General features: G+C 40.5%; 1 protein-coding gene across 1 annotated transcript; it reads left to right on the forward strand.

Moving 5' to 3' along the window:
• Positions 1-10337: 10337 nt before the first annotated feature.
• Positions 10338-11366, forward strand: LOC145126440 (uncharacterized). Its single transcript, XM_079061808.1, has one exon. The coding sequence runs from the start codon at positions 10338-10340 to the stop codon at positions 11364-11366; it is 1029 nt and encodes a 342-aa protein (XP_078917934.1).
• The last annotated feature ends 1888 nt before the right edge of the window (positions 11367-13254 follow it).

Genomic DNA, 13254 nt, shown 5'->3' on the forward strand with positions numbered 1-13254 from the left:
TCATAACATCTTTTGGGAGATATTCAAGATAGTTGATCTAAAGTCCTTAATATAACACCCAATATGAAATATTAAGGCTAGGATCCAACAACCTATTTATAACTGGAAGAGGGATGCCGTAATCCGAGTTATAAAATAGTTGAAGGTAGGTAAATGACGATTTACCAATTTCCACCATGAAAAACGAAATAATTTAATTAGGTTTTTACTTGGATTTGAAACTACTAGATCTTTTGAGATTCATTGAACTTTTCAATGGCATGTTTCAATCTCGAGTGTGCCCTTCAGGTTTTGTGACTGGGATGCCGAGGATCACAAAACAAGGTGTGAAGTAACCATGCAAATATACTTGGTACCCTTAATATTTACCCCTCAATCGATGTGCCGGTTAACCACACGAGCTCCACCGGTACTATGATAAATATTAAGTTACCCTTTGCCTACTTTGTTAAATCCAGGTTAGTGTGCCGGTTAACCACACACGCTCCACTAACGGTTTAAACAAAGTGCTGAGTGTAATTTCATGGATTAGCACCTTATTCACATTTTCCTAAGTAACTAAGATTGGGAATTAATAAAATGTTTAGTTACTTAGTATTTATCATTAATACTTTTAATGAATGGAGAATTATAGTCCTTGTCCTACCTGTTCGGCTAACGACCCTCCACCAGTCAAGGAAGCGGTGGGTGAGAGTGGACACCCATTAAGCTGCCATTTTATAGGCAACAACCTTATACCCCCCTTATAGACCGGCTTCGTGAATGAGACCTACTAATGGTAAGACGACTTGCTCTTATACATATAATATATTAATAGTATAAGGGTGTATTTTAGACATTTAAAATACTTGATGGTTTAATCTATTAATTAAACTAGACTTTTAATTTAATTAAACTCAAACCATATATTTATGGATTTAATAATACTCTTTTAATTAAATGCTTTAATTAACTATTAATAAAGTCCATAAGAGTTAATTTGAACTATTCAACAAAACATCATAATTCCAATTATTAAACTCAAAATTAAAACCATTTAATTAATTGTTTAAGTTATGAACCCAAGAGTTTTAGAATTCAATTCTTTTTTTCATAAAAAACTTTTCTCAAATTCCAAAACTTGAGGGCAAGTTTTGTAATTCTTGAAAACCTTTAGATTCCATAACTTATGGAATTAATGGTGTTTTATGATGAAACTTTCCATGTTCCATAACTTAAGAACAAGTTATGGAATTCTTTAAAACATTAACACCAAATTTTGTAACTCCATAAAAACTTTGAATCAAATTTTTTTTTTAAAAAAAAACTTTCATATCCATAACTTATGGAAGTTTCAAAAACTCTTAAGATCACAACTTTAAAAAAAACTTTTGAGCTCCAAAATTTTATGACAAAATTTGTAACTCCTTAAAACATTTAGATCAAACTTTTAAAACTAATAAAATAATCATATCATTTTATCTTTTACTAAATTTGACCTAATTCAACTCATATAACAAATGATTCAAATTTTACAAATAATTTGTTTTTCACAAAACAAGTAATTATCTTAAAATTTGACAAACGTCATGTTTTTTTTTCCTTTTTTTTCCAACTTGAAAATAAAACATTTGCATCAATATAACAGAAAACAACCCATGACTCTGATACCACTGTTGGGTTTTGAGCATTCTAACACTCCTATGGTGTACATGCAACCCTATAAACCTTGGATCTATGTTTTCTCTATTATACATGCAAATATTAACTATTCCAAGGTTTCATCCTAACTAGCATATTATGAAGCACCTATACTACAAAGTTCTAGTTAGATGACATACCTTTTGATGTATCTTGATGTCTTCAAGCTTTAAGAGCTTAGCCCCAATAGTGTGGAAGCCTCAAATGGAATCACAAATCACCAAAACACCTTGGAAGAACTTGAGAGAATATGTATGCACACTAAAATCGGCCCACTCTTATTTTCACACACTTGTACCAATTTTGTGAGCCAAGGACCCCTTTATATATTATGGAGGATTAGGGTTACATCCATGTAAACCCTAATACCCATGACCTTTCATTTACATAGGATCCATGGGTTAAAAGCTCCATGGACCATCCATGAAAGCTTAGCCCAACCTAAATGAACTTGGCCCATTCCATATATATAAGAGTCCATATTTAATTAGTTCTTTTTGATCACTTAATTAATTCTAAATTAATTCTCGATCAATACTAATTAAATAATATGATTCCATATTAATATATTAGAACTTATAATATATTAATATAAATCATAAATATACTATTCTCAAAAGAGTATCCATATAAATTGTGCCGGTGAAGTGCAACCCAAATGGACCATGCCGGGTCGGGTCAAGTACATACCAAATATAGTTATGGACTTAGACATTAATCCAACATAATTATATAGCAAGGTGTTGGTCTCGAGGAGCTAATTGTCATAATTTTAGAAGTCGGGGGTTAAAAGAGTAAGTTTCGGGATCTATTTTGTAAAGATTTTTAGAAGACATGGGGGTTTGGTATCATTTGGACCTAATATGAAAGGATTTATGGAAGAAGGGGCTAAAGAGTAAATTCTGGACCAAATATGAAAATCATTTGTAGAGGGAGGGACTGTTTTGTAAAACTCAGACTTAATTTCTAAAGAATTTAAGAGGCAGGGTTTAAAGAGTAAATTTTGGGCTAGGATTGAAAGAAAAAGGGAAGAGAGGGACTAGATTTGCCATTATGGGGTGAAGTTTCAAAGTTACAGGATATTTAACACCATCTAAACCCTAACCCTACTCAATGATCTATAGCCGCCACTTCTCTCCATCCTTATGCCTCCCTCACCGGCACCACCACCACCCCATTTTTCGATCAACGAAAGGGCCGCCAACGACCACAGGACTGCCGCCGTTGTTGAGGTCGCGAGTCACCGAAGTCAACCGTCGTGCTGTCGGGGTAGAAGAGGTTGAAGGAAGAGCCACGATGTCGCTACCGTTAATAAGATATGTCAACCATCTCACCCTTTCGTTGTTCCTGTCGCCGGCAAGGACCACATGTAGTCACCGCTCTGTTTCCGCCAACGGAGTTGTGAACCGCAAGGTCCGGCGAACCCGTTGCTCCCATGTATCGGTCGATCCGCAACGCCCTTCTCCGCCTCCTTTTGCCGATGTTGCCTCCATTTCATGCGCCTGCCGCTGTTTGTTGAACGCCACCAGGTCGGTGGCTGCGTTCGGATCTAGAGCAAGCGTTCGGGTGGTCGTTACCCTAACCTGCTGCCACAAGCCACCGTGAAAGGTGGCTGTGTGCATGTTGTGGTGTTTAGTTCGAGAATCTGTCATGCAGCAGTTGGGATTGTGTCTACGGGACTTCAGTAGTGTGAGGTGAGTTACCTTCCAGTAGAAGTGGGTCTAAGGCCACAATACCGGCCCACTAGTAGGAGGTGTTTGTTAGATGATTGTCTTTGTGATAATTATCTGGTATGCCATTATCTGTTATGTTTGTGTGCTAGGATGCTCTGTGATACATGTTAGTAGTAGTAGGGGTGAAATAGTCCTCGGATACCGGTTCAAAGATACTGAAGGGGTCGTCAGGCCCCATGCATGCCTAGCAGTACATTATGTTATGTTATTATGTGGTAGTGGTAGGGGTGAAATAGTCACTGATTACCAGTTCAAAGATACCGAAGGGGAAGTTAGCTCCCGGTTACCGGTTGAAAGATACTGAAGGGGAGGTTAGCTCCCGGTTACCAGTTGAAAGATACCGAAGGGGAGGTACCGGTTGAAAGATATTGAAGGGGAGGTCAGCTCTCGGTTACCGGTTGAAAGATACCGAAGGGGTAGGTCGGGCACCCAGATATGCCTGACAATATATATTTATATATGTTATGCTATGTTATTATGTGGTAGTGATAGGGGGAACAGTCCCCCGGATACCGGTTGAAAGATACCGAAGGGGTAGGCCAGCACCCGGATATGCTTGGCAGTATATGTGTTGTATGGTATGTGGTATGATGGGGGAACTCACTAAGCTTCGTACTTACAGTTTTCAGTTTTGGTTTCAGGTACTTCATTTTCAAAGGAAAGGAGCCAACTCGATCGCAGTGCATCACAGTATGTTTTCCGCACATGAGATCTTTGGGATTACACTCTGATATTATTTCATGATAATATGTTTGACTATTGACACTATGGTTTTGACATGAGATGTTATTATTGATGTTTTCTTATACTGTTGGTTTTATACTAACTTAATTAAAACGAAATTTTTGGCATTGAATTTTGGGATGTTAAAAGTTGGTATCAGAGCTTGGGCACGAGTCGATGTGTTCGACGGGGACATCGAACCCCATAATGGGGAGCGAAGGTAGGTTGCACCTGATCCCACATCGGCTTGGAAGGAGAACTAAACACTGCTTATAAGGGGTGTGGATACCTTCCTTGTCACAACGCGTTTTAAATCCGTGAGGGCAGCAGATCCCATAAGAACTCTGCACTTAAGCATGCCCGGGCGAGAGCAATCCAGGGATGGGTGACCCCCTAGGAAGTTTTCGCGTCGGGAGCCCAAAGCGAACAATATTGTGATACATGCCAGAGGAGGATGTTACAAATGGTATCAGAGTTGGGGCACGGGTCGATGTGTTCGACAGGGACGTCGAACCCTAAAATGGGGGGTGAAGGTAGGTTTCACCTAACGCACATCGGCTTGGAAGGAGAACTAAACACTCCTTATAAAGGGTGTGGATACCTTCCTTATCACAACGTGTTTTAAAGTCGTGAGGGCAGCATATCCCATAAGAACTCTGCAGTTAAGCGTTCTCGGGCGGGAGTAGTATCGGGATGGGTCACCCCCTGGGAAGTCCTCGTGTCGAGTGGCCCAAAGCGGACAATATTATGATACATGCCAGAGGGGGTGTTACAAATGGTATCAGAGCTAGGGCATGTGTCGATGTGTTCATGGGGACGTCGAACCCTACAATGGGGGGTGAAGGTAGGTTGCACCTGATCGCACATCGGCTTGGAAGGAGAACTAAACACTCCTTATAAGGGGTGTGGATACCTTCCTTGTCACACCGTGTTTTAAGGCCGTGATGGCAGCAGATCCCATAAGAACTTTGAAGTTAAGCGTGCCCGGGCGAGATTAATCTAAGGATGGGTGACCCCCTGGGAAGTTTTCGCGTCGGGAGCCCAAAGCGGACAATATTGTGATACATGCCAAAATAGGATGTTACAATATGAGCTTGTAGACTTGCATGCTAGTACTGATCAGTCAGTGATAGGATGGCATGTTTAGGTTATGCTTGATTCCGATTACTCGATGCTCGAATGCTGCTTGCTTTGTGCTTTCTAGGAGTTCTCATTAACTTCAGCTCACTAGTAAGCGAATATGCTAAGTTGCATATTATTGAGACTACGTAAATTTAGAAGGTTGGGTTTTAACTATACTGTGCAGCTCTTGTTTGAGTCCAAAAATTATAGTGTGAGACCTTTCATTTGAAGAATTATCTGGTGTCGGTGATATGTAATTGTATTCGTGAGCAAATTAAAGGGTGTTAGAGGTTGCTCTTTCTGTAGCTGATGGCGGAGAGTGGTGTGGTGATTGCCTTAGGAAACCTTAGGAAGAGATTTAGTGTTGGGAGCATTTTTTTGTTGAGTATTATATGTATGGATAAGGGAGTGACTTGGAGGATTCAAAGCGATCCTTGAGGAAAGTACATATAGATATGGAAGGTAGTATGGGCCCGTACTACTAAAATCAGATGATCTGTACTCGAGTCAAGGAAAGATGTGATAATACCAAGAAGGTTGTAGAGTGTGGGATCCCTCCATGTCTATATATGTGTGTTCTGATGGTTTGAATGGTCTATTTTCAGTATGGTGGTCACTCGAGGAAGACCTGGTAGTGGTTCTGATGCTGGTGAGGGTTCAGGTCCGGGTTCTAGAGCTGGACAGTTAGATTATCAGATGCGGGAGTTCATTTCGTCAGATATTAACTGCAATATTCTTGAGCAGACTCCTGTGATCTTCGGCATGATCAAGGAGGGTATCATGGAGTTTTTAGATGAGCATTTGGGATTATTCCGTTCTGAGATGGTAGCGATGATGGGAGCTCGCACTTTGAATTTTCGTGAGTTCCGCGCAGGTGGATCCCCAGAGTTCTTCGGGAAGAAGGACCCAATCGCGAGTAGACGTTGGTTAGCGGATGTCACTAATGCCTTCCATACTAGTAGTTGTCCCGATGGGGCAAAGGTCAGACTTGTTTCCTGTCTTATAAAAGACAGAGATTGAGACTGGTGGGAGGAGATAGGACATGCCTTGGGAGGTGAGGTGATTGAGTCCATGACTTGGGAGGATTTTGTGATTAGATTTTGGGCCGAGTTTGCACCTGTGATTGAGGTCCAACAAATGGGCGCAAGAGTTTCAAGATCTACGACAGACTACTAAAATGGTGACTGAGATCACCGATATGTTCCACGAGAGGGCATTGCTAGTTCCTCAGTATGTGGCGGATGAGGAGATGAAGAAGACGATATACCATGAGATGTTGAGGAGTGATATCCGACAGTTTGTGAGCTGATCCATTTAGATAATATGAGTGCGGGAGCAGGGAGAGGGATATTGACTTGGAGATGGATAGGAAGAGGAAGACGGATCAGGCTCAGGGTTCAGAGAACTCGACCAAGAAGCCCAAGGTATTTGATTCGAGATCGAGAGTCTAGAAGGACCGAGGCAGCTGTGGCAAGTGCGGCAAGAAGCACAATGGATGTCGCAGGGGTGGAGGTGGTTCAGGCTACTATAAGTGCGGAAAGACTGGGCATTTTTAGTCAGAATTGCACAGCCACAACCCAGGAATCGAGCCAGATTTTCTTCCATTACAATAAGAGGGGCCATAAACAGGCCGATTGTCCGAGTCTAGTAGCGGCCGGACCGGTTGAAGCTCCCGTTCTGGAAACTTTAAGGATTACAGATGGCCGCCAGGGCAAAGCGCAGGCGCTTATTGTGTGGATCAGGACTTTTCAGTTGACAACCGAGGAGGCTCGTGCAGCACCAGATGTGGTGACGGGTATGTAGCTTCTCCTTATCTCTTTATTTATATTGATATTCTGATTATATTTGTGTGTTTTATTACCGTGTGCTTTCCGGTCTTTTGAGCTTATTTTCAGGATTTATCGAAGACTATTTGTTATTGGAGGTGTGGAAGGAGTGCGGGACTGCTGGAGGCTTGCAATTTGTTCATGGACTTGAAGTGATGGAATTGGGCTTGGTGTCAGTATAAGTGAGAAGCGCATTGGACTTAATCTTTGGACGAGGATTCGAGTTAAAGAAGGCTAATGAGGCATTGGACCATCAATGGAGTCTTTTGAATAGCATAATTTGACTTCCAAGAATTGATGCATTTGGGTTGGGATGTTAAAGGAAGATTGGGTTGAATTACATACTAATTGGGCCAAGGATGCAATCAGCGAGACCCACGCGGTCCGCGTGGATCGTGCTCAAGTGAATCCGAGTTTTGACTTTTTGACTCTATTTTGGGAAGGTTGGTGGATATCTTTTGGGGAACTTTTGATTCTGGAAATAAGCACTCTTTACTGAAGATTTGAGGGGATTTTTCATTATCAAGACTTTTGAAGAACAACTATATTTTTCTCTCAAGAACGCTTGGGAAGATTTGGAAGATTGGTGTCATTTCATTTCATCTTACACTTTGAATCATGTTTGGTATCTCTAAACTAGCTTGTATTTCTTTTATTTTGGCCATGCTTGGCTAGATTCTCATTTGGTTGATTAGGGTTAAATCCCATGGATGATTGGTTGCTTTGTAAATGTTATCTTGTGTTTGAAGTTTATGGAAATGTTTTCTAGTTAAACATCTTGTTGTGTTTATTTATCTTTAATCGTGAGCTTTGATGAATGAATGCTTATTTTTGTTGACTAACTTCTTGGTTAAGTAATGGATCCTCAAATTAGTAAGCAACAAATGGTTTATATGTTTGTTTTCATTTCATTTAGACCATGGAAATGTTTCCTCCATAATGATAATGTAAGCATTTGATTATCTTTTGGACTTGGTAATTATTAGAACTTAAAGCTAATTGATTTTCACAAGACTATATGCTTCATTGATTTTGTGACTTTAATTAAGGAAATGTGTTAAGAGCTCCTCTAACCATTTTAGTAGCTATGAAGAGTTGAGGTAATTTGTGCTTATGAATTGCTATATCCAAGTTAAATTGATTCACAAGTGTTATTCCATAGTCTAATGATAAGTCAACCATGTCATCCATGTGGTGTACCCAAAATCAACCAGTTTCACTTCATTGAATTTAATCAAATGTTTTACTTGTTTATTTGTCAAACTTATATTCTAGCTTAGTTTTAATTTTGTCAAACAATCAAAAAGAATTAAACCCCCCCCTTTTTACTTTTACTTTTGTTTTACAAGTACTTGAACAAGTGATTTACATAGAGATTTAAATTGAACCAATCTCCGTGGATACAATCCCTTTACCACTATTCACTATTTTAGTGTGTAATATTTTGGGTATTAATTTTGTTGGCCTCGACAACCACCAAATTTTGGCGTCGTTGCTGAGGACTGGTTTATTTTTAATCAATTTGTTTCTCTATGCCCAGATCTCAACGTACAGGTGCTTAGATTTATAATCCAGAAATTGAAAAAGAAGCAAGACGTTTGGCGAAGGAAAAGAGAATAAAACGTGGTCAAACTTCAAATCCTCACAGGGACCCGGAGGTTGAACCCGCTTCATCAAGTGATACGGAACCCGATTCTAGTCCCGACCCTCGCCAAGAAATTCCCGAAACACCACCCCTACAACAAAATCCACCCATTATTGAACCAATTGCAATGGCGGACGGAGGTGAAGCTCCCGAAAGAACTTTGAGGAAAATCATGGAAACCGATGTTACACAAACATCAATTATCCTGTTTTGGAAGGAGGTTCGGAATTGAAGTCAAGTTTAGTCCATCACCTTCCAACTTTCCATGGATTAGAGAATGAAGACCCTCATAAGCATTTGAAGATGTTCCACATTATTTGCACTAGTATGAAGCCACAAGGGTCAACCGATGACCAAATCAAATTAATGGCATTCCCCTTTTCATTGGCCGATAGAGAAAAGGATTGGTTATTCTATCTTCCACCGGAGTCAATCAACTCATGGACCGACATGGCAAGAGCTTTTCTTGACAAGTTCTATCTCGCTTCAAGAGTCTCAAGTCTTAGAAATGAGACTTGTGGAATCCGCCAAGGTCAAAATGAGACTTTTCATGATTATTGGGAGAGGTTCAACAACTTGTGCTATAGTTGTCCACAACATCAAATTCCGGAACAACTCCTCATCCAACACTTCTATGAGGGATTGTTGCCAATGGAGAGAAGATTAGTTAATGCCTCAAGTGGTGGATATGTCTTTAGCAAAACTCCACAAGAAACAAGACAACTCTTCAACACCATATCCGCAAATTCACAACATTTAGTCCCGCACCAAGATATGAAGAGAGAAACTCAACAAAAAGTCAATGAGGTGGGAACATCAAACCTCGAGTCTCAAATCAAAGACTTAACCTCCGTTGTTCAAAAGCTAGCCATGGGGCAAACTCCACGAGTGATGGTTTGTGGAATATGTGCAACAATGGGACATCCTACGGATATGTGTGCCATTCTCCAAGAAGATGCGAAACATGTGAATGCCACGGGAGAGTTCCAAAATTACCACAACAAACCATCCGGTTAACAAAATGCATACAATTCAAGTTGGAAGCCAAATCCCAACATGAGCTACAACCCAAGACCATTGCCTCAGAATGCATTGGTTAGACCTTCCTACCTACCACAACAACCTCATTACCAACACCCACAACCACACTATCAACCCAAACCGCACCCTCCACATCATCACCAACAACCTCCTCAATCCCAACCAAGTAGCTTTGGAATGTATCTTGAAGAAATTGTCAAATCCTTAGCCACTAGTACCCAACAATTTCAAAAAGAGACAAGAACTAGTATCTCCAACCTTGAAGCACAAATGGGAGATCTAGTTACATCTTTAAGCAAGTTGGAGTCTCGTGGAAAACTCCCTTTTCAAACCGAAAAGAACCCAAATGTTAATGTGGTGACTTTAAGAAGTTGTAAACAAACCGGAGAAAGTAGTTCAAAGAAGAAGCCAATAGAAGAGGAGGAAGAAATAAAGATCACTCCCATTGAGGATCCCGTTGTTAAGAATGCTACATAATCCGGAGTTCCAAAGAAGATTACCCCTCTAGTGACTCCAATAGCCACTCAACCGCCATTCCTCTCCCGACTTGCAACTTCAAAGAAGAATATGGAGGAGAAAAAGATTTTGGACACCTTCCGAAAGGTGGAAGTAAACATCCCTTTAGTTGATGCCATCAAGCAAATCCCTAGATATGCAAAGTTTTTGAAGGAGCTTTGTACCAACAATAGGAAGTTGAAGGGAAACGAGAAAATCTCAATGAATGAAAACGCATCCACGGTTTTACAAAGGAAACTTCCACCCAAATGCAAAGATCCTGGAATGTTTACGGTTCCTTGCAATGTTGGGGATGTCACTTTTAGTAGCGCTATGCTTGATCTTGGTGCTTGTATCAATGTCATGCCCTATTCGGTGTATAAATCATTGAATGTCGGGCCTTTGAGTGGAATCGGAGTCATAATATCTCTTGCGGATAAATCAAGTGTCTTTCCTAGAGGCATTTTGGAAGATGTTTTGGTGCAAGTGAACCAATTGCTCTTCCCGGCGAATTTCTATGTGATTGATTTAGAAGAACAAGTGTCCTCCAAGTCGGGTATAATTTTACTTGAGAGACCATTTTTGAAGACGGATAGAACGAAGATTGATGTGTATGCGGGAAGCTTAACGATGGAGTTTGATGGGGAAACAATAAGTTTCAATATCTACGATGCTATGAGATATCCTAGTGATGTTTCATCTTTGTGTTTTGTGGATGTTGTCGAACCATTAACCCAAGAATTGTTTGAGTTGTCTAATGGTAACATGTTGGAGATGATTTTGAGCAAAGGCTTTGATTGTGAAAAATTAGCCAAGAAGTTGAAACTCTACTCGTTAGACCCCAAAGTTCAAAGATTGGTTAACAATTTGGAGATAAAGAAAACCACTCAATTCAGTGTGAAGCAAACTGAATTACCTCAAACCCATACAAGATTGCCACCCTCCCTTGTTCAACCACCGGAACTAGAATTGAAAGTCCTACCTCAACACTTGAAGTATGCGTACTTGGGAAACAACAAGACTCTTCCGGTCATCATTTCAACTCACTTAACCGAATGTGAAGAAGAGAAACTTCTCAAGGTGTTGAAGGAACATAAATAAGCAATGGGTTGGACGATTGCGAATATCAAGGGATTGAGCCCCTCCACTTGTATACACAAGATCTTGATGGAGGATGAATGCAAGCCAAGTCGGGATGCGTAAAGAAGATTGAACCCGCCTATGATGGAAGTTATGTAAAAAGAGATTTTGAAGCTCCTTGATGTGGGGATGATCTATCCAATCTCGGATAGTAAGTGGGTGAGCCCGGTGCAAGTCGTTCTAAAGAAGACGGGAATCACGGTAGTTGAGAATAAGAAAGATTTGATGGTCCCCACCCGCGTGAAAAACAGGTGGAGAGTATGCATTGACTACCGCAAACTCAATGCAAGCACAAGAAAATATCATTTTCCATTGCCTTTCATTGACCAAATGTTAGAAAGGTTGGCCGGAAAATCTCACTATTGTGGTCTCGACGGGTACTCCGGTTTTCACCAAATCCCGGTGGCACCGGAAGACCAAGAAAATACAACATTTACATGTCCATTTGGAACTTTGGCATACCGGAGAATGCCATTTGGATTGTGTAACGCCCCGGCCACTTTCCAACGTTGCATGGTTAGTATCTTTTCGGAATATGTTGAAAACATAATTGAGGTTTTTATGGATGATTTTACGGTATACGGGAACTCGTTTCAAGAATGTTTGACCAATCTCACCAAAATTTTAAAAAGATGCATTGATACGAATTTGGTTTTAAATTTTGAGAAATGTCATTTTATGGTGAGTCAAGGTCTTATTTTGGGTCACATTATGTCTAAGAAAGGAATTGAGGTAGATAAGGCCAAAATTGATGTTATTCAAAGCTTACCTTACCCGACTTGTGTCCGGGAAGTTCGTTCCTTTTTGGGTCATGCAGGTTTCTACCGAAGATTCATTAAGCACTTTTCAAAGATAACAAGACCAATGTGCCAACTCTTGCAAAAATATATTGATTTCGAGTTCAATGAGGCGTGCAAAGAAGCTTTCGACAAGCTCAAAGAGTTTCTTACATCCGCTCCTATAATGCAAGCTCCAAATTGGGATCTCCCTTTCGAGATCATGTGTGATGCAAGAAACTATGCTATAGGCGCCGTTTTGGGTCAAAAGAATGGAAGAGCCTCCCATGTGATCTATTATGCATCGAGAACACTAGACAATGCTCAAAGCAACTACTCTACCACAGAGAAGGAGCTATTGGCCATAATGTTCACTTTGGAGAAGTTTAGACAATACCTACTCGGTACCAAAGTCATAGTGTATTCTGATCACGAGGCACTCAAGTACTTGATGACAAAGAAAGATGCAAAACCAAGACTCATCCGGTGGATCCTACTATTGCAAGAATTTGATTTGGAGATTCGGGACAAGAGTGGAAGCGAGAACCTTGTTGCCGACCATCTAAGCCGGATCACTTCAAATGAGACTCCTTTCCCGTTGCGGGACGAGTTTCCGGTTGAGCATCGCTTTTCCCTTACTCAATCTATTCCTTGGTATTCCGATATCGTTAACTTTTTGGTCACGAAAAGGTATCCTGACACATTCACGCGTGCTCAAAAATACAAATTAAAAAGTGATGCAAAGTATTACGTGTGGGATGAACCTTATTTGTGGAAACATTGTCCCGATAAAATCATTAGGCGATGTGTGCCCCAACAAGAACATCAATCCATTTTGCAATTTTGTCATGAATTTGCTTGTGGGGGACACTTCGGACCTAACCGGACCCTGAGAAAGGTCCTTGAGTGTGGACTATTTTGGCCAACCATGTCACGCGATTGTTACTAGTTTTGCAAAAGTTGTGAACGGTGCCAAAGGACGGGGAACGTTTCACAAAAAAACCAAATGCCACAATATCCAATCCTTTTTTGTGAAGTTTTTGACGTATGGTGGATTGATTTTATGGGCCCAT

This window comes from Lactuca virosa, chromosome 7 (genome assembly GCF_052849685.1).
Source record: "Lactuca virosa cultivar CGN04683 chromosome 7, Lactuca_virosa_CGN04683_v6, whole genome shotgun sequence".
Classification (NCBI taxonomy): Eukaryota; Viridiplantae; Streptophyta; class Magnoliopsida; order Asterales; family Asteraceae; genus Lactuca; species Lactuca virosa.

Excerpts from the sequence above, each read along its gene's own strand:
- LOC145126440 (XM_079061808.1), top strand. The coding sequence starts at position 10,338 with ATGGAGGAGAAAAAGATTTTGGACACCTTCCGAAAGGTGGAAGTAAAC.